Source organism: Pholcus phalangioides, unplaced genomic scaffold (genome assembly GCF_987345545.1).
Source record: "Pholcus phalangioides strain wild (caught in Gottingen) unplaced genomic scaffold, Ppha-v1.0 ptg000011l_1, whole genome shotgun sequence".
Lineage (NCBI taxonomy): Eukaryota > Metazoa > Arthropoda > Arachnida > Araneae > Pholcidae > Pholcus > Pholcus phalangioides.
This window is the reverse complement of record NW_028301604.1, coordinates 17,471,002-17,496,912: the sequence shown is the minus strand read 5'-3', so window position 1 is coordinate 17,496,912 and position 25,911 is coordinate 17,471,002. Positions and strand designations below refer to the sequence as shown.

Below are 25,911 nucleotides of genomic sequence, written 5' to 3'. Positions count from 1 at the left end.
TTTACTTTGCATTAAATATGGTGAGATGGATGCACTGGAGAAATTATACACAAAATTGTTCTTGTAAAACTTGAATGATGAAAAACCAAATGAAATAAGTATTTATAAGCTCAATATATTTGTATATTCAATAGCTTCGAAACAACATTGGATTGAAAGGTGGCTGGGCAGGATAATTAAATAAAAAAATTTTTGGTTTCAATAACTATATATACACAACCCCTTGCAATATGAATGACGTATCTGAGGTCTACTCGTTATTTGGATACTTTTTTAATTGGAAGTATGCATCAATGATTCGTGAGTTATTCCATGGATAAAAGGACTTTTCTATACACCCTGTATAATGCATACCATAAAACAAGACCCACATATTCTTATCTTCATTTTTGTCCATGATTTGCACTGAATACTTTCAAGTAAATGCATATGTAATTATATCAGACACTTGATATTGAAGGGAAATTCAATTATTTTCATTAAATTTATTAACGGATTGATTATTTGATTTCCAGCCTGTATAAACTAGAGAAATATTTATTGAATGTTTTTAAACATTAAAATCATAGAATTATCACATACACACTTCATAACATTTTAATGATCTTTTGTTGTTTTATCACATAGAGTTCGCGTGCACTCTCATATGCCTATTGAGGTTTCCACTTTGTGAAAAACGCAGAAGACAGAGCTTACACTCGTAAGGTTTTTCTCCACTGTGTATCCGCAGATGTTTTGTCAGTGTGGAACTGTCCGAAAATGCTTTCTTGCACATGCAACAACGATAAGGTCTCTCACCAGAATGAGTCCTCATATGTGTGGTCACAGAAGAACTTTGTGAGAAACGTCTATCACACACTGGGCAATGAAATGGTTTTTCCCCACTGTGAGTTCGTATATGTGCTGTTAAATTGGCTGCTTGTGAGAAAGATTTATTGCACGTTGCACAGCGATATGGCCTTTCTCCTGAGTGTGTTCGCATGTGCGTTTTCAGAGTACTTGGTCTTGCATATGTTTTACCACATATACGACAGAGATTAATTTTCCCACAGGTTGAACTTTCAGAATTGTCTTCTTCGCAGGAATTGATGACAGAATCTAAAACGTCCCCGGTAGGTGAGTTTGGAGAGAGACCTGTAGTGAAACATTGCGAAGGGGCCATCACTCTGTTTCTTTGGTCGAAATTTGCATTTCTAGATGAACAATTACACTTTTGTTCTAAGGACGTTGAAGCTGTCGTGCGTAAGTTTGTGTGCGGTGCTGTCTGCTTAGGATAGAAAGGTGATGGTATAGTTTTCCCAGTTGTATTTGTATTGCATCCTTGAAGCTCTCGATCCAAAGGAGCTATAGTTAGATCTTCAGCTGTAAAAGTATAGCCTGCAGTTCCAACTGCTGAATACGTTGGTGGTGGAGAACTGTATGAAACCTGCAAAAGGAAGTATACAAAATAAATTTCTATGTTATTGCGGAAAAACTGTCAAAATCAGGGATCCTCAAATAGATTGTTGTGGTGATAAATCTGTGATTTGCATAATCGCCAATTGTCTCGGTAAATCTGATAAATTTCACTCTTTTTATCACTTACCGATGATTATGCATGATTCTTAGATGAAATAGATAAGTTTGATAAGTATGAAAAAATTATATTGAAATTATCAACTTCGTGAAGTAAAAATAAAAATTATCAGTTTTGTATAACGTTAATCTGTCTTCACACATATCAATATGGGCAAACATTACTGATTGAATTCATCAGCCTAGATTGAAGTTATAATGCCTGGTAAATTAGAGTAATTCTGCGATTCATATTTACTAACATGAGCTGGGGATTGTATTGTCCCCCACATGCTGGAATTATCTTTCATTAACTCCGGATTATCACTTTTATCAATTTCGTTAGTACTGAAAGTATCTTTAATTCTGGAATTATCACTTTCACTTATTTTTGAATTATTTTGCATTAATTTTGGAATTATCTTTAATTTTAATTCTGGAATTATCGCACTCAGTAATTTTAATTCTGGGATTATCACTTTCATTAATTTTAATTCTGGAATTATCGCTTTCATTAATTTTGAAAGTATCAATTTTGTCAATAAACTCATGGCCCCCACATCCTGGAGTAGGGCCCTCTTATGATGTATTTACAGCGTGAAAAAACAATGAAAATCGTCCCGGGCCCCCCCCCCCCCCCCCTGTGGGGGCCATGCTTAAACTATATGGATTGATGCAATTGGATAATATAAGACAATACGGAGACATTCTCATTTTCGTACTTGGGAAGATACAACCTCTGACAAAGTTCGGTGAATAGACGAGGTGATGCAGGAGAACGCCATTCCATGCTTTGCCGTTTCGTTTCAGGGTCGTACCTGAGACACCAGGACTCATCCTCAGTGATCTTTTGTTCGTTCATTTTCCTGTTCTCAGTTAAGAACCAACGCACTAAACAAGCACATTATAAAACAAGTCTTTCACGGAACACAAACGACGCCCAACTGAACAACGGTGGCGGCAGATGGTCAACACCTGCCGCTACGCATGTGCAGCGTTTTGCTTCGCCAGTGTTGTCAGATCGGCCGTTCTGACTTCATTCACCGAACTTTATTGTCAGAGGTTGTATAAATGAAAAGCTGAAATTAATGTTATTGCATTTACATCCACCTCAAAAGTGGGTCTGGCTCATTATTTTGTTTAATTGTCTATGCTCCGTATTTCTAAGCGAACTCTATTTCGAAAATCAAAAATTCAATTTTTACAACTATTGGTGTGGCGGAAAACCCTACTAAATTTCCGCATTTCTATGCTAAAATCGGCAATTTTAACATTGATCTCTATGGGGATCGTGTTTGTTTGCACCGAGTCACGTGATCTTTCGACGGAGATGTTTGGGGAAACACCGTTCTCAGCACTGCTAGAACTCCTTAATACAACTTAGTGTATGAAGGCGTCTTAAGCAAGTCGCGTTAGTCGGGGCTAACGAGAAAGCGATCTCTTTCTCGTTAGCCCCGCCCTCCAGTAATATAAGCTCGATGATTAAAACGGCATTGACTTGACGTAGCCTTCACATACGAGCGGAACTGTCAGCCATTTTGGTCCCCGCTGAGGTCCTACAGGGTTGCTGCACTTAATCGGAAATGACCGCCAAAAAGAGTAAAAAAAAGAAAGATCGCGTCAGAGAGACTTGGCATGGCAACCTAACAGAATTCCCCCGCGCTGAAAATGGGTCACAAATGCGTATGAAAAAATTAGATTTAAGGGGAAAGTGATAAATTTCAATGATCGAATTTACTGTGGGAAATATATGATTACTAATCTAATTTCATAAAATTATTAGTAGCCACGAGCAGGCCCGTCATTTAGGGAGGGACGCCCCCCCCCCCCGGCTTTTGAAAATGCACTAAAAATGCTATATATATATATAACAATATATATATACACACACATACATTGAGTACATGTGTTTTGCCCCCCCCCCCACCCCGAACTGTAACAAATTCCACTCGTGGAATTTGTTACAGTTCGTGCGCGATTACGATGTAAAATTCAATTAAACACTAATAGTTTATAGAGTGATTCCCAACGTGGGCGATGGAAAGGCTACGGGTATAACATAGGATCTTATGGGTTAGAATGCGATGAGAGAAAAAAATTTCTGAAGAAGGGGGCGATGTGTGTGGGACAAAAAGCTTGGGAAACTGGTTTATAGCAATAATATTCATATTTACTTTTGAACTTAATTTTTTTTCTGTTTTAGCAAAAATGATACATACGGAAATATTTACGGTGAAAAAAAAGGGGGGGGGGGTCGGCATCACAAAAAAACTTACAGAAATGACAATTTATGAAAATTTTAGAAGCATGTTTGATTATCATTTCATTTGAATTTTCTTTAAATGCTAAATAGCACACATAGGATCAATAGTTTTAGTCGATGAGCTAGCTCAATGAGTAAATTTATGCAATAAAAAAATATGCACACACACATAATTAATGTACATCACTTATGAAAGCAAGGCTTTACAAATACCATATTCGTACCACACGTTTCTACACTAATAAAGGGGTTCTAACTTGACGTGGTCCAACGTCACGTCAGAGTAGTGAGTAGCGGCCTAAGATCTCAGTCCAACCTCGTCTGACTAGTATTTTAAAACTCGTGCTTCAGATTTAGAAAGTTGCCGGGGGTGGGGGGGATTGCTTTGTTGTATTTTTCAAACGGGGTGAAAGAAATGGTGTTCAAATTGAATATTTTTTTTCCTTTCCTTGGTCGAGAGGGAGGAAAAAGCAAGAAGGGGTGACAGAGTTGCGCCTAAAAGAAACAATAACACTTTTACCATTACAGCTGAAAATCGTGTTAAAAGATTTTTTGGATAAAATTCATGTGGTTTTGGTTCACATATGGTATAAAACTAAGAAAATAAATGTTTTTTCTTGAATATTTTCCACAAAAAAATTATATTGTCAATTATACAGGGTGTCCTGTAAGTGCTAGCACGGCCTTTATCTCATAGATATGGATACGAAAATTTCGTATTTACGAAATAAACGCGATAAATGCAAAATTTGCCAATTTTGACAAATAAAAATGGTAAATTTAAATTTTTTCTACTTTTCTGCGAAATCCCGATAATTTTTACATTTTACCGTTAATTCTTCCGTATGCTTTCAAGTTATAATCGACACCTAAATGTACTACTAGTGCTGGGCGCATAAAGTAAATCTCGTGGGTGACGTATTCATTAAAGAATTCAAAGAATTTAATGCTGTTGTGGCCAAGACGAAGACAACTATTTTTGTACACAATAAAAGTGAAAAGTGCGTATTTAAGTTACTTACCCAGGCATGACCCGGGAAACTCAAGAAAAGAGGGGCTCAGAAAAACGAGAAGTATTTGAGAATTTAGGTAATCCAGGTAGGCCTCCGAAAAATCACTTGGCCCGGGGGCCCATGATGCTCTTAAGACGACCCTGACAGGTGAAATGGACGACTTCGGTGACGTCACGAGCTTCGCGCGGAGGCTTTCTGCTATAGAAGGTATTGGTTCAGCTGACTTTCGTTTCCGAGTTCTGTAGGAAAATTATGCTGATCGACAATTTGAAAAGATCAAACTTTCATTCGCGCATGTTTTGTGAAGTTAATAGATTTGAAATCTCTTGAGAGACAATTTCAAGGGCATTTTTACGAAAAAACAAAATTTTTGACAAATGTGAATGTTGGAATAGGTGAAGAGTGGATAGGTGAGTACAGTATTATGCTGAAGATTCAGCAGCAGAGAAGAGTTAAAATAAATTGATTGTACACATGACATCCAGCCAGTACCGTCTAAAACTCATGGGCCCACCCAAGCACAGCGCGGAAACTTCGAATGCAGAGGAGCCTCATGAAAATGAGATATGGCTTAAATTTTCGAGAGTAAGCGTTTCAATTGGTAGGTAGTCATTTCTAGCAAGGTAGGGGGCCTCAGAAAAATCATTATAGCAGCGGGCCCATGATATGATATTTATTTATTTGTATTTTTATTTTTTGAGAATAAATGCGAAATTTCGGATTTTGTTTTTACGAAATATATATGTATCTCTACTCATCAATCATTCGTCGTAGAGGTATGATTCCAATTTAAAGAATGCTCAACAGGCGTTAAAAATTATCCTGTACCAGTTTTGAGAGTGAACATGCTCGCTGAGTTCGAGACTGCTTTAAAAGTGTGACGCAACAAGTCCCTATAGTGGATCCGAATGGCGTCTGAGCACTAATTTTCTTATGTGATTTTGTTATCGTATGCTTGAATTGCAATTTCATTTTGGTGATGTTTTTCTGAATCACCCTGTATACAAGCACATGACTGATTAAATTTTGTGATCCGAGTTATCGAGTTTCAAGATAAATTTTTGTCTAAAAAAATGAATGTTCGTTGAATGGATTAACTTTTTGTTTATTCCTATATTGATAAAACGGAATGAAAACGGCACGATTTCACACATTATGTGAAATCCTCTGATTACAACAGAGAAATCCAAATCATCACGGGAAACTCACGTCATTTCAGTCTAAATGAATAAAGAAATTGGTTTGCTTGGACAAAAGCTCAAATATTAGATATTTAGTCAGTATCGCATTATTTAGTCTAATCTCACTATTGAATTAATTTAGTAGTTTTTTCTTCGAAGGGAATGACCGTGTCGGAAGTATGAAATCTTATGGCTTGCTTTTGTTACAAGAACCTTATGAAATGTTTTCGAAGAAAACTGTGTTGTGAAAAAATTAATTTTTTTTTCGATGTCTCTCTCTCAAACCCACAAGTCACATTAAAACTGAAACTTTAATGATTTGCACAATCGTGCCTATCAATACGCCAAGTGGAGGGTAAGTACAAATATTTTTTATTAATTGAATTTTTGAAGACATAATACACACAAAACAGATATAAATACAATGAAATTTGAACACAGAGAATATACATGTATAATGTACGCTCTCGCATCCAAATTAATAGATTTTTTCCCATGCATGTTTCAGATATTAGAGCCTTGCAAGGCCTTTCACAGTAATTGATGTAAATATAATGTTACCTAAATAAATATACTATAAAAGTAATATTATATATACCTGGTCGCACTGGCAGAGATGAGGAGCAAATGAAAACAGAAAGGGAAAGGGGGGGGAGTAAAAAAGGGACTCTTTTGTAAGTCAAAATTGTTGTTACAAGAAAAATATAATTTTTGATACGTCCTCGATAAATCGGAAAAATGCACATACAGAGGAGAAGAGGAGTTGTGTTAAAAAAATTAGATAAAAGTTTCATCGGGAATATATATAGGTATGGCGGAGGTATTCAAAAATGTGAGTGTGTCTTTGAAGGACGAAAAATGTGCATTCCTTAAACAGGTGGTAAAGATCATTGTGGCTATTTAGTTGGTGGCAAAACTGACAAAGTTCATCAGGGTTAAATTTCTGTAATGTATCTTTGACTTTTAATATATCTTTAAGACAATCATAAATACATTTTATGGGCATTGTATAATATTTTATCATGTATATATATATATATATATATATATTATTTATAATTTTTTTATTGCATTTTTAATTGGGTTGCTATATTTTTGAAATATATGACATCCATATTTTTATGGGCATCTTTTTCTCAGCCACTTCGTTGGGGATTTTGCCTGTTGTGGCGTTGTATTTGTATAAATGAGATACCATAAAAATTTGAAACTATTTATTAGACATCAAGATGACAATTTGTAACTGCGATCGATTTCATTCAACAAGCCTAGTGTTAAGTTAATCAAGTGAATTGTGTTACAGATTTACAATCACAAACGTGGTATAAAAAACTGTCCCTGCGTGCAGGGCAGGGCCACTAGACTGGGATCTTTGGCGATCCCCCCCAGACTAGACGTTTCACGGACCCTTCTATACTGAATCTATATCATGAAAAAAATGAGGTAATTGTCCCGGGCCCAGGTCAAGAGCCATATCAGCCCCACCCGTGTGGGTAGGGGGCATAGATCCATGGATGTAACATGTAAATCTTCGGAAACTTCTAAGTTGTAACTAGAGAAAAAAATTTCACATCGATGTTGTTAGCAATATTTAATACAAATACAACGCCACAACAGGCAAATTGCCCAACGAGGTGGCTGACTTAAGAACATCATGGATCCCCGAGCCCCTACCTACTACTGCTACACCACACATGCGGGAATGTGCGTGTACGTGTAGTGCAACCTGACGTAAAGTTTGTTTCTGTGTAGTGCTGTCATCTGCCCCCAGTTTTACTAACTATGAGTGAAGTGTTATGGTTGAATGATTTACCGTTGTAGGACTGTTGCTCTCTGTGGCGAGACTTTTTAACGGGGAGATCGGCTCGCATTTGCGCCTTGAAGTTGGGAACCACAGAAAACCAACTTCAGCCGACCACCACTGTGGGGTTCGAACCCGGATCCTCGCATCACGAGTCCGGCACTATAACCACTCGACCACCACAGCGGCATTTAATTCATTTAAACGAGGCAAACCAAATGAACACAGTCGTTGATCAAAGCAAAAACATTTTTAATTTTGGGTATAACGATCGCGTAAAAATTCAGAAGTACAGACACACACTACAAAGGAAGAAATTTTTCCGCCCCCCTCCCACTTCAGTGTAACCTTTTTTAACCTCCACCCCTCCCATGCCATTACTAATAAATCATAAACAAACAAAAGACAAAAAGAGGTACTGTATATTGTTGCTCCTAAATTTTACTTTTCTGTTTTGTATTCGTATCCTATTCCGATCCATAATAATTGGCATATAACGGGGAGTGCTCAACCTCCGGCCGCAAGCCAAATGTGGCCCGCCATGGGGTTCCTGAAGAAAGTTATCAATACACACAACGCGATAACTACACCAGTTTCTTGCTTACGAGTGGAAAACCATATCGCCGCCTATCTGGCCCACGAACCGCGAACTTGAAAGGTTTGTGCACCCCTGCTAAATAACAACGAGGGCCATGACCTCCGTAGAGCCCTAGAAGATAAAGAGCTAACATAAAGGATTTTGTGGGCATTAAATGGAAAAATGTCATTGAAGTTTTATTTATACAATTGTAAGTAGTGCTACCGAAAATTAGATCATGAATTATTTTTACTATTCTTTTCGTCATTAACGTCAAGTGCATTCTCTCAGCAAGTATCGATATTAAAATATGCATATGCAAAAATTAAGTAGCCAAGGGAGAGGGATCCGTAGTCTCTCCCCCCCCCCCTCACGTTTACCAAAATACTGATGTACTCGTACATGGAATAACATGATTAAGAGTTTACTGTAGCTGACTGACAGCAAGAGTTACTGTCAGTTTGGTACCTTCCGAAACACTAGGTTAGCGCCCTTTGCCTCTTTCTTAGTCCTGATTCATCGAAAAATATTGCATTACACGAAATATATATAACTTATATACATTTTTTTCAAGATTAAGACGAGTCAAAAATTATCAAGTGTTTTATAAAGCCAATAGGACTCACGTTATTTATACTATGAATTACCACAGGTGAAAATTTATATAGGGTCTATGGGTCAGAAGCCTCCCCTCTTCCCCCTAACATAGTAGATTGTAGAGAAAACACGATTTAATTGTGTCTCTGTATTAATACCAGGATGTGAGTCAACTTTATATGACTTTTCACCCAAAATAAAACTAAAATGCAATAAATATTCCTTTTTTTTTAATTTTACTTTAATTTTTTAAATGAGCTCTAGCTCAAACTTTTTTCAATTTATCGACGTATCGTATAAAAAAATATGCGTGTTATATACGTATATATATACGCCTTATTGATGCAAGTATTACAAATTATCTAAGATTGAATTGTGGTGATCGTTCATAAATTGTCATTAAAGAAAAGTCACGAAATAGAAAATGTGTATACTTATCAGAAATGAATAGCTATATTTGATATCTGCTTATTTTGTTTTCGTCAGGAAAGTGTATAATGAAGAGTAGCTTTTTTTTCCGTTTTTCTTGTTGGTAATCCTCCGTTTATAATCGAATGTAGTTTTGTAATGTGTACAATTCATAAAAATGTGGGTTCTGCCTCTCCACATTTGTTCCTTTTTTGTTTTCAGGAAAACGTTACATCAGGAGAGCTGTCTTTATAAGACCAGTAAACGGAATCACGTGACCCCGCTTACCATTCTGTATCATGATTTCTTTATATTCCAATTAGGGACTGCAAACGGATGTTGTTCTGGATTGACCAGTTTCATCCCATTTCGGCTCCCAAACAAGTTTAAAAAAATCATATTGTAATCGAATTCATCCATTCGATTTATAGTCACTTAACACTTGTTCTATCTGTGTTTACCTCTAGCCCGTTTCTTCAGATAGTCAACCATAGCCCAAAGACTTTCATCAAAGCCCCTACCGGCGCCAATAAAAGAATCTTTGTTGCAGAAGATTCTTTTTATTGTCCTGTCTACTCATCCTACAGCAAGAAATCCCTCATTATTTTTTCTCCTCGTATTCAAAAAACCTGCGTTGTAGAATGTTCTGTTTTTGGGGACATTCTTGGCCACTTTTTAGCCATTCATGACCCTCCTTCTTGTCAGCAAAAGTCAGCGAAACTCTGACCCCCCCCCCCTTGTCAGTAAAATTTCGTCAACTCTGCCCCGTACCTCCTAACACATATTGGTGGGATCAGAGACGTACGTGGGCTCTGCCCCCCCCCCCCCCTCCAGACGTGCTAAAATATTGTTTTTAAAAAATTAAAATTTCGAAAGAAAATACCTTTATATGTTATTATAATTTCTGTTAGCAATGCTATTTAAAGGCTAAGAGAGAGAGAGAGAGAGAGCTCTGAAGACTTTCTATTATATTTTACCTTAATTACCTGACCCTGTTTCGGGACCCAGTCAGAGAAGCGGCCTTTATATGGCAAGTTTGACATACGTATGTCTGAAATCAGGATGATCTTAATCCTTGAATGGACTTTTTCAAGGCGTTCTATGAGGACGCTGATCAAGTACAAGCGAGCACAAAATCTGACATGAGCATCGAGCACTCTGGGTGCTTCATGGAGCACCGTGGTACTCGGGAGCAACAGGTTGAAGATGCCTGCTCTAAAAGACAGCCCGTTTCTTTAAGGGATGTCGACTGAACTCTTTTTTTTTCCCCCCAACACCTTCAGTAATCTAAAACGAGTGCTTCACTTCGCTGGACGTTTACTCACCCTCCCAACTCTACTTGTGACAATACTATTTGCGAAGGCGCCGAATAACAATCTAAATACGAAGGTTAGGTAATCATATATTTTTTCTCTTCAACGGCATTCTATGTGGAAAAAACGCAAACAAATAAAAATAAGCAATATGGTATATTAATTATATATTATTTACGATACAAATGACACATGGCACTTCCACACGTTTATGACACGTGAATTTAAAAAAGAGTTTTTTCTCTCCTTTCTTTCTATACTCAAAAATTTGCCGCCCCTCCGAATTTGCCACTCTGGGCTATAGCCCGCTTAGCCCCCCTGTAAATACACTACTGGGAGTGAGGTAAAGAGAGTGCAGAGCCAGACGCAAGAATTCGAATAAACAAGTTTTTGGTAGGCGGTTTTCATCCATATTTAGAAACGTAAGCGTAATGTGGGCCCCTCCAGAGTGGGCAGAAATAATTTTCTTTGATTTTTTCACGTCGATGAAACTTTTTTACCCACTCACTTCGGATTTAGTATCCCTCTTGAGCGGCACCCCGTGCGGCCGCAATGGGTCACTTGGTCTAAGAGCCGCACCCTATCACAAGAGGCACACACACACACACATTTCGGTTCTCTCACCTAGTGTTTTTTTCCAGAATGGTCAAATGAAGGAAAAGGAAAAATTCGGCTTCTCACTTGTCCGATCCTTGGTGAGTTAGAAACACCTCTAAAATAAATTTTTGTGTGGTCACTAATAAGTGCTGTTTGAGGATTAAGTTATCTGGCATTATTAAGAACGATAAAATAATGCCGAACCCAAATGCAGATGAATTTGCCTTAAAAGCGGGGCGTATGGTGCACGGTTTTCTACTGGAAAAAATCGGGTTTATTTCGAGAGTCTCCTAAACTGGAGTCCTATCAGCTTCTCGCCAGGGTCACCTTTAGGGGCGGTATATGAGGTTTCGCACCCGGGCGGTAGGTGAGCTCGAACCGCCCCAGAGGCAGTTCAGGTCCTCACCAACCAAAAACCATTGACATCTGCTGACCAGAGTATAACAAGAATCTAAAATTTCAATAAAAGTTTTTGTTTGGGTATCTAGTACGTAAACAGTTCCAATAATTCGATTTTGAAATAACAGAGCATATTAGGCGGAGCTGAGATCTTAACAAATGTTGTAGATTCAGACATCATTAATGTTTCTAAGATAGTCAGAGATTTATGGATAGCAAGAATAATACCACCAGAAGGTCAAGTCACAATGAAACTTGGATAATGAAATATTTTGCACTTGAATTCGCTGGCCTTTATTGCGTTGAAATAAAGGCCACCTAATGACTCTGCTCTACGTGGCTCCTCCATATTCCGAAGATTACGGTAATTTGATTTTTTAAAACCTAAAAAACTGTCGTAATACAGCATGGACCACTAAACAATTAAATGTCTGTCGGCCGTGGAACAGCCGCTATGTTGAAACCGTAAAATACGTCAGTGGGGCAAAATGATGAATGAGAACGAGACAATTATAGCACTGTTTGAAGAATTCAATTACAGACATCAGAATGTTCATGTTTCATTGCAACAAGTACAAATGCACTATTTTATAAGTGCTATCACAACTTGGATTACAGATAGGTATTTACTTTTATGAAATTTCGTAAAAATTAAGAACATTCACAAATTAAATGACAAAGTACATATCCCATCAAAAACATTTCATGTAAAACGTGTAGCCAAATCTCGAGCTTTTTTATCCGTAAAAAGTTGTAATATCTGATATAGAGTGGTCTACAACAGTCTAAATGTTGTTATTAACTGTGACACATTGATTCACAAATCACCCCGAGGCTACACACCTTTAGTAGAAGAACATTTTGGAACTTGGCAATTACGCTGCACATATTACATCTTACCATGTTATGTAAAATCAAGTCAACGCTATAAATATGCGTATTCTTATTCACATTATATTCACATTATTTGATAGTGATTATTAATGAAGATGAATATTAAAACTTGGCCAACGGTCAAGTGCATCGGTCAAGTCAACAAGAATGTGCAATTGCTCAGCACATTATCGTGCTGCGTAATTGCTAAGTCCCAAAATGTTCTTCAACTAAAGGTGTGTAACCATGGGGTAATTTGTGAATCAAAGTGTCAGACAGTAATAACAGCATTAGACTTGGCTCTACATCAGATATAACGACTTTTTACGGGTAGAGCAGCTCGAGACCTGGCCACATATTTTACATGAAATGTTTGTGATGGGATTTCACTTCTTTTTGTATAAGTTCTGTAGTCCTCTTTTTTTACGTTGCCACTTTTTGTGCATCACTTTACTTTTCAAAATTATATTTTTCACATTGTTACACCATATAAACTCAAATAACCACGCGTTACAAAGCTTTGTTACTAGAGTGACCTTTGACCTATGAAGACCGGACACATCCCGCTTCACATCTCAGTGAGATATCGAAGAGTTTCCGGAGGATGGGTGCGTCCGAAGAATGTATTTTCTCACATAATCAACACTCGCCAATAGGCGGATCATATACAGGGTGATTCAGAAAAGATGGATTCAGAAAAACTTTAAGATGCGATAGTATACACCAATACAAACAATTGTCATCAAAGAATGCATGGTCTAGCATGAAACGGCCACTTTGCAAACGTTAAAACGGCATTCCTGTTGAAATTTATCGGGAGAAAAGAACACCATGCATGCAAATGGAACCTGGGGAAGAAGAAGAAACCGTATATACAAATCTGCGTCACAGGGAATAAAAGGCGCGGACGCCATCCCGTACGTTACAACTGTTAGAACGGTTGCACGCTGGAATAATTTCACATGGCTGGCGTCCGCGAGCCCTGTGAAGAGGTATTACTATATAGTTATAGATACTACTTTACACGAGGACAGTTCATATACACGTTAACTTTCACAACAAGTGCTCAAAGTTCTTACCATCCAGAGTTAAGGCCCCTTTACACGTACGATCTTCCCTGCACGCCAGGAGCGGGACGTTCTTGCGCGAAGGATTGGAGGCGGTTAGGAGCTTGCCGTTGAAGAGCGTGTTGTTGAAAAGAGACACATTCTTGCGCGTCCTCTGTCCTGAAAGAACGCCCCGTTCTGAACTGTGTGTGTAAAGGGAAGCGTGTGGCGAAATTCATACGCTTTTGCTTGGCGTGTGGACTTTCGGGGAAGCACAACACTCCACGTTCCTGGCCAAAGTTTTTCCCTGTTGGCAGATCGAATTCGGCTGACGTTTGCGCAGAAAAAATATAGATTTCAAAAGCTTATTATTGCTACGTGGATTATTCATTTTTAAAAATAATTCCAATAATTATTAATTGAAATTACTGTTACAAATTTAATGTAATTTTTTTACGCAATTGATAAGAAATTCAGATATAAAATTTCTGTGATCGTTAATTTCGAATTTTTATTGTGTCGATTTGGCTTTCATTAGTTCGTTCGGCTTTAATTGCTGTAATTAGCTCTTAACTACATATTCTGAACTCAATCGGTTAAACCTAAAATTATCATTTTACCGAAACAAGAAGAAATCAGATTTTTTTTCTTTCATATATCAATTATTGATACGGTGTGCAGTCGATGCTTTTTTTTAATACTACCAGCAGAAATATAGATAAAAAGCATTTCAAAATTATTACAGTGAAACCTCGCTACAACGATATACTCGATTAAACCATAAATCTTTCATCTATAACGATATTTTTTCAAATCTTGTTTGGAAATGTTTATATTCTAAACTGCTGCCCCACAATATAACGGTAATCCCTCTACAACGATATTTTTTTTCTTGGTCATCAGAGTATCGTTATATTGAGGTTTCATTGTATTTCTTTGAAATCACGGTGTTATTTTGTAGGGCTTTATTTCAAATATTTTTTAAGAATTGTTGATAGATCTCTTTCGGTCGTATTCATTTCCTCAATAAATCATTTCAATCTACCAAATCAATGTTGTCGAGCACAAGCAGCTCATAACAATACAAAAAATGATAAATAAATTGAAATGTAATTTTTTATTTTATTTTTGTAACTCTATACACGTATTCTTACGCGTGTAAAACATTCTGTTGTGTGTCATGTTATACAAATATACAAGGCCATAACAGGCAAAATGTTCAACGAGGTGGCTGAGAAAAGATGCCCATAACAAATATGGATGCCATATATTTCTAAAATGCAGCAACCCAATTAAAAATGCAATTACAAAATGTGAAAATAATATATATATACACGATAAAATATTATACAATGCCCATAAAAAATATTTGTGGTTGTCCTATAAAGATGAGCTTGTAATACAATAAGAAGAGGCTCCAGAGCGTGAAAGGTACTAACTAGACTTATGACAGCAATAAAATTAAAAGTGTGAATAGTAATACATTTTTTTGTAGTCGGATATCATTCACGTGCAGAGGCGCCGACGTGAAGAAAACATTGGAGGGGCTGAAAATTGATGGTCGTCCCGTATATACGGGACTCAAGCACGTACGCAGGAGGAGGAAGATGCATTGCATTGTTTTTTCAGGGGCTCAGCCCTTTTACAAAATTTATTGCGGGAGCTCAAATGGTCTCAGCTCCAGCGCCTATGTTCATGTGATATTGGATAGTTTTCGGTTTTAAATGAAATCGATGATAATCTTATAGTACGAAACGTCCCTTTTAATTTGTATTTTGAACATCGCTTGCCCTTGGACATCTTTTGTGATCTTATCATGAAAAATTACAGCACATTGTCCACTGAATACCTGCTGAGTTGAATACTTCGTGAAGTTATGAATACATAGTTGGCTGATCTAATGAATAGGGTGCTTCTTTTTAAACAGCATCATTGTTAACCATGAGACATTCAGATAATGGAAGTTCTTTCCACAAAAAAACCCTCTCAATCCCTTTTAAAGTTTCTTTCTATTGTGTCGAAGTCAAATTTATACTGTCAAATTTGAATCACATGCTCTTAAATCTTTTTAGCCGCTACTTAAAAAACATCAAAATCAACTTTGTGTTCCCCAGAGCTATTTCCAATTTCAAAAATATGCTTATTGAATAAAATTCTAAATAATTAAATATTTTTGGTTTTAAAATTTCTATAGACAGTGTTAGGTGTCTTGACGGGTGACTGAACGGGAATGGAACCAATGCCTCAAATCAAAAAGGGGCCCCAAATTATTATTATTGTTTTGGTTTTTTTTGAAAGGCTTTCACTTATTATATTATTTATTTCTTCAATTCTGGATTTTTATCAATTTTGTAATAATTTATTTCATCAATTCTCGCATTATTTTGCATTAATTATGGATTTATGTACATATTTCTATCGTTAATTTAAAATTTTAAAAAACTAATCTTTCTTAAAAATATTTATTTTCTATTAAAAAAAGCAATTATTTTACTTAAAAAGGAAAAAAACAGAACTTATAGATTAAGAGCCCCTGCTTAAACTATTTAAAATTTTTCGACATCCTGAGCGTAAATGAAAGCTTGCAAAGTTATCATATAATAATAGTAATCTAACGGAATCCGGAAATTTCGCCCCCACTTTTCGCCCCAGGAACGTTTCGTCCCCGTCACATTTCACCCCCAGAAATTTTGCCCCCGACATTTTGCCCCGGTACATTTGGCCCCTGGGACATTTCGCTCCCGAAATTTTCGCACCCGATGTTTCACCTGCCCTGAACGCATGAGTGACTGACTGTGTGAGTGACGATATAAGTGGGTGAGTTACCATATAAGTGGATGAGTGACCAAGTGAGTGTGAAACCGGCTTTAGGAGTGAGTTAGTGACCGTAAAAATGTCTAAGTGAGTGACAGAATGAATGACCACGTGAGCGACAGTATCTGTGAGTGTGGAATTGACGGTATGAGTAAGTGTGACCGTATGTGTGTCCAAGTGAGTGATTGACCGTAGCAATAACCGAGTAGTTGACCGTACGAGTGACCGAGTGATTGACCATATGAATGATTGTATGAGTGACCAGGTGAGTGGCGGTATGAGTATCCAAGCGAATGACTGATTGATTGAGCGCATGAGTGACCAAGTGATTGATCGTATGAGTGAGCAAATGATTGACCACATGAATTACCGAGTGATTTACTGTATGAGTGACCAAGTCAGTGACCGAGTGATTGCTTGTATGAGTTCGAAAGTGAGTGACTGAGTGATTGGCTGTATCAGTGATCAAGTGACCGAGTGATTGGCTGTATCAGTGATCAAGTGACCGAGTGATTCACTGCATGAGTGACCAAGTGAGTAACCGAGTGATTCACTGTATGAGTGACCAAGTGAATAACCGAGTGAATGACCGTGTAAGTGATCAAGTGATTAATCACATGAGTGACCGAGTGATTCACTGCATGAGTGACCAAGTGAGTAACCGAGTGATTCACTGTATGAGTGACCGATTGATTGACCATATGAATGATTGTACGAGTGATCAGGTGAGTGGCGATATGAATGTCCAAGAGAGTTACTGAGTGATTGACCGAGTGAGTGCTTATTTGAGTTTCCAAGTGAGTGATTGAATGAATGAACGCCAGGGTCTCTGCCACCGGACTTATCACGTTGCCGAGAGCTCTTCCAGCCCAGCTTCGTGGCAGAGTCTGGAATAAAGTGAGTGCACCTAACAGTCTGAGTGTGTAGCTAGTGTTGTGTATGACCACCACAGCGACCCAAGTGAGTGACTGTATGGGTGTATGAGTGATATAGTGAGTGACTATATGAGTAACCGGAATAATGATGAAGTGAGTAACCGTATGAGTGACCGTAATAATGAACAAGTAAGTGACGGAATGAGTGACCAAGTGAATGATCGTATGAGTGACCGTAAGAATGACCAAGTGACCATATGAGTGAATCAAGTGAGTGACTGTATGAGTGACCAATCAAGTGATCGTATGATTGACCAAGTGAGTGATCGAATGATTGACCGGGTGAGTGTCTGCAAAGATGATCCCCTCTTCATCCCCCCTGCTATGGGTGGTTATGTAGTACTTTAATGGGCCCGAAAATTTTTAATTTGCTGTGAAGCATAAAATAATTGTTTCCAAATTCACGTTACAGCGAAATTTTTCAACATAAGCTGGAGTACATATAACAGTCCTGAAGACAAACATTAAAATCCCTCAAACTACCCCCTCTGCGACACGTTTAATACGTACGCCAATGTATTTGTGATGGCAATAGACCATCATTATATTATACTTTGTGCAAATTTCTGCCGCATTCTCACCTAACATTTACAGAAGGGCGATATTTCGGGTTTGAAATGAGATATCCGATCCAACTCACGTAGTCACTCACTTTGTCACTCATACGGTTACTCACTTGATCACTCATACGGTCACTCACTTGATGATTCATACGATCACTTACTTTACCACTCACTTTGTTACTCCTGCGGTCATTTCTGCGGTCACTCATACGGTCAGGGCAGGTGAAATGCCAATCGGTATATAAATGTCTACCGATATAAAATAACTTACTTGATCATTCATGCGGTCACTCATACGATCATTCATATGTTCACTATACGGTCACTCATACCATTGCTCATGCGGTCAGGGCAGGTGAAATGTCAGGAAGTATATGTTCAACTCACTTGATCACTCACAGGGTCACTCACTTGGTCACTCACACGGTCAGGGCAGGCAAAATACCATCGGGGGCTAAGTGTCCAACTTACACATGATTATTCATACAGTCACTCACACCATCATTCGCATGTTTATTCGTACGGTCATTCATACGGTCAGGGAAGGTTAATTGTCACGGATAAATGTCCGGCTCACTTTGTTACTCTTACGGTCACTCACTTGGTTACTTGTACCACCATTCATATGTTCTCTCATACGGTCAGGACAGGCGAAATGTCGGGGGGGGGGGTAAATGCCCAATTCACTTGATCACTTATCGGGTCACTCAATTGGTCACTCACCGGGTCGCTCATATGTTCAGGGCAAGCGAAATGTCAGGGGTGAAATTTCCGGGGGCCAAATGTAACGGGGACGAAACGTGCTAGGGGCGAGATGTCTGGTTCGGGCCCACCCGGGGGCGGCGAGTTTTTTTCGAGCGGTCCGAAGCTTACAGGAATTCCTCTCTTGAAACTGAAATAGATAAGTCTTGATTTGCTCCTAGTATGCGAAGTCGACCGCTCATCTTTTTCCCCAGCGCGACCCAACCCGCAAGGGTAAAAGGCTTACATCCCTGGAGGGACAGAGTCTGGGCCGTGACTGGTTTGTCAGGGGCGAGATGTCGGAGGCGAAATAACGGGAGCAAAGATTCCGTGAACCGAATTAAAGAGACCCAATTCTAGGAATTTATCGGAATTCATTTCTCGCAAACATCTAAGAAATTTAAAAAGTGATGCAAATAAAGTATTTATAAAAAATTAATTTAATTAAGAAGTTGATGCATACAGTTTTAATTTACCATCCCAGGGTAAATTATTTCCAAACATTCATTACAAATAATGTGCTAAAATAAAAAGTTCTTTACAAAAATTAACTAAAATATACAGGAAAATTGATGCTTTGAGGAACATTAGAATATCTGGACCAATATTTCAAGAAATGTAAGTTATATGCGCACTACAGTAGAACCTCGATTATCCTTACGCAGATATCCTTATCTTCCCTATCCGTGTTGTTGTTTATTTTTTCATTGGTTATGTAAGATTTTGTGAAGGTTTGTAATGAAACTTTTTCTTTGAATTTCTTCATTCTTTTACAGAACCGTCCCTGTCCCCTTATTCTCAAAACTGAACTCCCATGTCAACGCGTTGAAACGACAGCTCCCCCCCCCCCCCCATATGTACACATAAGAACCGGACATTATCCTACGGCGATCGGCACTTGAAGATTTACAAACTGGAAATGCCGGGAAGTTAGTCGAAATGTTTTTTTGCAACTGAAAGATAAGGCACAAGAATGGTGTAACTTCGGATGCGGCCACGTGACCGTATGGCTCATCGGCTGGACCAGTGCTATTTTTTTGTTTGTGTCATTCTCGTAGTACATTTTATAATTGTGCAGAATGGCTGACAGAAAAAGGATAACATAATAAACCTAATAAATGTTTTTCGGTGTTATCCGTGATCACCTTCCCCAACATTAGCCCGGTTAATCGAGGTTCTACTGTATTTCTGCCATATCAATAAAACCCAGTATATTAGTAGTGTGGCTATCCTTCCATAAGCGTAATTTTTTATTAGATTTTTTCGCACGGATAATATGAATACATACAGAATACGAAAATACGTAAATATATTTTTTTCCAATTTCATTATTTTAAATCATTTTTTTTTACTCTCCCGGTGATTTAACCGTGTTTTTCAATTGTTCATATTCACTTTCCCCACCATTTGTCCGGATAATCGAGGTTCTACTTGGATTAGTTTTTAAACAAATTGACTTGATGCAAAAAGCATTTTGTTCTGCACTTATAACAAACTTTAATTGATAAAATAGTTGACAAATAAATTCAAATAAAGGAATAAAACGAATTCGAAAGACATATATTTCAGATTTTTATTCTCCTACAAATTACTTGCATGTATTTCTGTACAAAATGTTTCTTGTACGAGATGAATTAACATTCCCTTTTTTCATGACTTACAGCAGTGGTTCTCAAAGAGTACGTCGTAGCTCCCAAAGGAATCCCCCAAACTTTCTAAATGGCGTTATACAGAGACGAAGATATTAATGTACGTTTAGAAGAAATTACTCTTCCTGACTTCTGCAATAGGCATTGTAATCAAGGCCTCGGGGTCACTTTGTCAAATCATAATTTAAATTTTCATGCTGCTATAATATATGAACCAACTACAAGGCACAAAGACCGAGTTTCATCGAAACTTTATGGACAGATTTTTTTAATGTGGAGACTTTTTAGTGTAATGTGAGTTAGTGAGTGAATGTACGTGTATGAGAAAGTGAAAATTCGTCTGGGCCGAGAAAATGTTACTGTTCTGCAATCACATTTTCATATTTCGCTGAAAAAATGCCGTCTCATCGTCAAAATTAGTCATTTTAACTTGTTATGTCTAAAAGCTGCGGAAAAGGCCTAGGTTAAATACAAATACAAATACAACGCCACAACAGACAAAATGCCCAACGAGGTGGCTGATAAAAAGATGCCCATAAAAATATGGTTGTCATATATTTCAAAAATACAGCAACCCAATTAAAAATGCAATTAACACAAATTATAAACAATATATACACCTGATAAAATATTATACAATGCCCATAAAGAATACTTATGGTTGTCTTATTCTAAGAATGGATAGCTTCTGGATTTACCCCAACATGTTTATCGTACTTCTTTTTAAACGTGTCAATTGTGTTACAATTTACTACCTCCGGGGGTAAGCTATTCCATTTATTAACAACCCTATTAGAGAAAAACTCCCTGCGACACCATAGCCTTGCATTGTCCCTCACCAATCGATACTGGTGTCCCCTTGTAAAAGCAGTCGATTGGCGGTGTACTAAAAGTTCATGGTCCATCCTATCCATCCCATTGAAAATTTTGAACACTTCGATCATATGTCCTCGACACCTGCGTTCATCCAATGTAAACATATTCAAAAAATGAAGTCTCTCTTCATAACTCAAGCCCTGTGTGCCAATAAGGACACGCGTAGCTCTTCTCTGCACCCCTTCAACCAAGTCTATGTCCCTCCGTAGGTATGGTCTCCAAAACCTTACAGCATACTCCAGTCCAGGACGAACTAAGCCTCGAAAAAGCGGAAGAATGACTTTAGGAGAATGCGAAGAGACCTTTTTGAAAATGAGACCAAGCATTCTATTCGCTTTTTTGACCACCACTGAACAATGTTCAGAAAACCTAAGTCGCTCGTCAATGAGAATTCCCAAATCGGTGATCCTAGTTGAATCCGGGATAGTGACACCATTCAACTCGTAAGAGAACCGTGGGTTGTGACGATTTAATTCATGAATATTTATATGAGTCCAAAGGTTCGAGACATTACATCTCATGGAAGCCCAATCTGTTCAAAATTGTACTTTTTCTGTATTAGCTGAGAGCTCGGCGCGATCACTGTGATCACCAAGGTTGCACAGAATAATTACCATATTTACCAGCAGATATAAGGTATCCGCTTCAAAAATCGGCCTTAAAACAGATGCATCATATGTACTAGCACTAAATATTTTGTTCTAATGTTCCAGTTGCTACGTGATTGGAAGTCCATAGATTGCAAAAGAAAATAAAACGGGAATTGAGATGCTTCATGTGAAAACTTTCGCACACGAAACTGTGGTTTTCAAGGAAAAAGATATCAATATACAGATATGCTATTGTGATAGTTTGAGAAGAAGCAATCTTCAAAGAACAGTAAAAATTATGGATAAAAAAGTAGATGCATCCATTATGCTGGAAGCGAGGAATGGATAGGTCTTCTAGATTTACCTGCCTCTGCATGACGATCTAAAAGAACTGATTATCGTGGACGAGTTGTTATCATGTGGCTGGAGAGTGAGCAGATGTGCTCTTGTTTTGCCTTGTGTTTCCATTATGTCTTCACTTTATTTTTTGTATGGTTCAGAATAATGTTTATGAAGTAAGCTCTCCCATAGACCATGGCCGGAACTAGAGGGGGGCAGGGGGCAACTGCCTCGGGTGGCAATTTTAGGTGGGAACAAAGACTACCGTTACAGAATTATTGAATTTTAAAGTTGTGGGGGGGGGTGGCAAAATAATGTTTGCCCCAGGCGGCAAAAATCCTAGTTACGGCCCTCTCATAGACTATATCAGAGTCATAGGCATACGCAAAGTCCCTCTTCAGCCGAGATTATGATGTATTTCTGCAGTAAAAATTGACCCCCCCCCCCTCTTTCCTTTGACAGAAAGAAAAAGTGAACTCTCCATCTCTCAGAAAATCCCGTACGCTATTGACCAGAATAATATAGGCTAATTTATCAATAATGACGCAATTCTAAAATAAAGTAAAGATCCAGAAAACAACACGAAAACACATAAACACACAAACACATGGGCGGCAATGAGAGTACAAGTCAATTTTCGGTCAATTAGGATAAGTACATTTTTCGCATCGGCAGCCTGATATCTATGATCGATCAAAAGAGTACAGGTCTAAGCCTACTACAGCACTCCAAATTTTTTAATGCAATTTTCTAATTTTATTCATTAACAATATGTACATACTGTTTGTGAATGGGTTTTTTCTCCTAAAAAATGGCATTTTTTGACTTGTACTGTTATTCCCACCCATCAAAGAGATATTATAGTATAAATCTATAAAGTATATTACTCACCTGAATGGGCTGCCCACACGCAATCATTGGCACTGGTGTTACAGCACCATGCTGTGGAGTCGGGGTACCTGTTGCGGTCCAATTTATCTGAGTTTGCGGAGCAACATTCGAAAACTGTTCACCAAAATTGGTTATACCCATTGTCATGTTCATCGATAAATTCACGCTCATAGCAGTTGGAAACATTTGTGTGCTATGAGTTTGAGGAAACGATGCATAGTTTGTGTTGAACTCCGGTGCGTAGAACATTCCAGGCGTTGTTCCTACATTATTGGTAGGGGTCATTTGAATCGGTGAACAGGTATTATAAGAAGTAGTATTTGAACCCACAAATGTCGAGGAATGAGAATGACTTTTATTGAGCGGTGAGCAAATTCGAGTCCCGAAAGAAATGTTTTGGTTGTAATGGGCGTAACTCGGAGAAGGTGAAGCATACGTTTCGTCAACTTGTTCGATTGGTCCAGAACGCATAGTTTGTGTTGGTGGAGATGCGTGAACCATAGTATGTGTTAGTGACAACAGCAATTCTCCTGAATCGTGCCCTTTGGTCTCTTTGAAAGGCGTGTAATCTCTGTAGAAAGAAAGAAAAAATACAAGTAAATGCAAGTGAATTTGCACTTACAGTAAAACATTTCTCTTTTATAACAGTTACGAAAAATAAATTTCAACTAGTCTTATGGTGCTTTATAGTTGGGAATAATAATAATGTAAAAACACTTGGGAGAGTGGCGGGGTTATGGAGGCAGTGGGTACTCGAGCACCCACAGCATTTTGTAGCACAGATATGAGCATTCCCCCTCCCCGCATTAATTCAGATATCAAAATCTCCTATATGAAGATCAAGTCAAGCATCCTCAGGTCAAAACACTTCTGACGCTTCTGCTTGAGCATTCACCATGGTTCGCGCAAAATTTGTTTTTCAAGCATATGAAAACAAATTCATGGTTTTAACTGAAATTTCTGATTTAATTTATATGAATTGCTGTTTTCGTTAATGCTCTTATGGGCAAAAAATTGTGTGTTTTTTTATATTTTAATTCTAACTTAATTTATATTCCATTTAAAAATTTTTTTAACCATCGATGTCAGTTCACGTTTACAGGATTAAAAACAATGTTTTTACATTATTCTAAATTTTAATTCCATCCGAGACGGCTGTTTTTTGACAATAGTCGAGGGTCTGCCCAGCAAAAATTCGGGTTCGTTTTTCGGTCCTTTCATAAAATTCTGAATCTGAAAAACGGACACTTCATAAAATTCTGAATTGATAAAATTTCTGAGATCTGGTTGAAATTTTAGAGAGTGAGGGTGAGGGTGTATATTTGCCATGGAGGGCCTCAGAAAAATCACTTTGCCCGAGTGCCCCATGAGGCTCTTAAGACGGCCCTGCACTTCACAAAATTCTGAATCTGAAAAACTGACATTTACAAAATACACATTAACGAAACATAAATTTTAAATTCCATTTCTTTTGTTCAAAATTAATTAGACTGTTTTGCTTCCTATAAAAATATGTTTACTTTTCTTAAATTTATTTAAATTTTACAAAATTACTTACTCTTACTTTATTACTTAAATAATTTAATATCTACTCAATTATTCACAAAAATAAAGAACATTCTCACACACACAAAAAGAGAACCATATAAAAAAAAATGCTGGATAGACGCACAGAGCCAAGACTTCATTTTTCCTCTAGTTTGATTCGGGAATGGCATATTATTAATTAAGATAAAAATATTTTACCATTAATTTTTAAACATCCCAAAACCACAAGGATCTGTCCAACCAAAATTTGGGTCCGTTTTCCGGAAATTTTGAAAAATTCTGAACCTGAAATATGGACTCTCCACAAAATATAAATTAACGAAACCATCATTCGATATTTCATTTCTTTTTGTACAAAATATTAATTACATTGTTTTACTTCCCCCAAAATTATTTATTTTTCACAAAATTATGTATCTTTTCACGAAAATAAAGAAAATTTTCACAAAAACAGGACCCCCATAAAACATTTCTGGACAAACTCCTGATAGCGCGATGAATCAAATTCAAGTCTAAATTTTTGTTTCTTTAACTAACGTTGTAAATGTGAATGAAATAAGTTTTTTTTATTCATTTTAAAAATGTACATACTTATCTTTCTTTCTTGAAATATCTAAGAAAATACATGGCGCAAAACTTCAGCTTACTTGTAAGGGGAAGAACACGAGCTGAATGAAAATAAGTTAGTTAAGGGCTCGATATCCACTGGTGAAAAACTATAGCCGTTCATGCTGAAATCCACAGGAGAGGCTGGAAGCATATCAACTTGATTAACGGAGCAACTGAGTTTGCCACTGGGTGAAGAAGCCGTCTCGAAAAGAGACTGGCATACTGGACTGAGCAGTTGTGGTGATTGCCATGGTTCTGGGTTGTTGGGGAGGTAGCAACCGCCAATTCCATCCATTCTCTCGGTTTTATATTCGGCAGTCTTCAATAAAGAGAGAAAACCTATAAGTGCACAGTATGTTTGCATCAGAAGAAAGGATAGATTACACACTGTAACGAAAATATAGATACTCTTTTTCGAGGAATCTAACAAAGTGCAACAATGTTCATTACAAGATGTTCACAATGTTTTTAGCGCACCTATACATCCGGCGCTTATTGAGAGATTGAGGCAACAACCGACATTTCTATTAATAGAAATATACTATTTTGTTTTCTTTTTTGTCGGGTTATATACAGTACTTTTTTTTGTCGTCTCGGAACTCTTCGAGAGTATATCATCTGAAAATGAAAGATAATTATAGAGTAAGAAATTATCACTATTTCATAGAAATACAGTAAAACCTCGATGAGTCGTTACTCGAGTTTTTGGGAAATTGTGGCGGTTAACCGGAGTG

General features: G+C 37.6%; 1 protein-coding gene across 1 annotated transcript; it reads right to left on the bottom strand.

Annotated features, from left to right (window-relative positions):
* Positions 1-587: 587 nt before the first annotated feature.
* On the bottom strand, positions 588-25,485 carry LOC149080153 (uncharacterized). The gene is made up of 3 exons (XM_089238614.1): positions 25,216-25,485; positions 23,021-23,591; positions 588-1,426 (listed from the first exon to the last, which is right to left on the bottom strand). The coding sequence occupies exons 1-3, from the start codon at positions 25,470-25,472 to the stop codon at positions 620-622; spliced, it is 1,635 nt and encodes a 544-aa protein (XP_089094740.1). The 5' UTR covers positions 25,473-25,485; the 3' UTR covers positions 588-619.
* Between the last annotated feature and the right edge of the window lie 426 nt (positions 25,486-25,911).

Bases quoted from the DNA above. Each gene is read 5' to 3' on its own strand.
- LOC149080153 (XM_089238614.1), bottom strand. From the start codon at position 25,472: ATGGATGGAATTGGCGGTTGCTACCTCCCCAACAACCCAGAACCATGG. The intron at 23,592-25,215 runs GTAAGCTGAAGT...TTCTTTCTACAG, and splicing joins TCGTGTTCTTCCCCTTACAA to AGATTACACGCCTTTCAAAG. The intron at 1,427-23,020 runs GTGAGTAATATA...TTCCTTTTGCAG, and splicing joins CGTGTGGGCAGCCCATTCAG to GTTTCATACAGTTCTCCACC.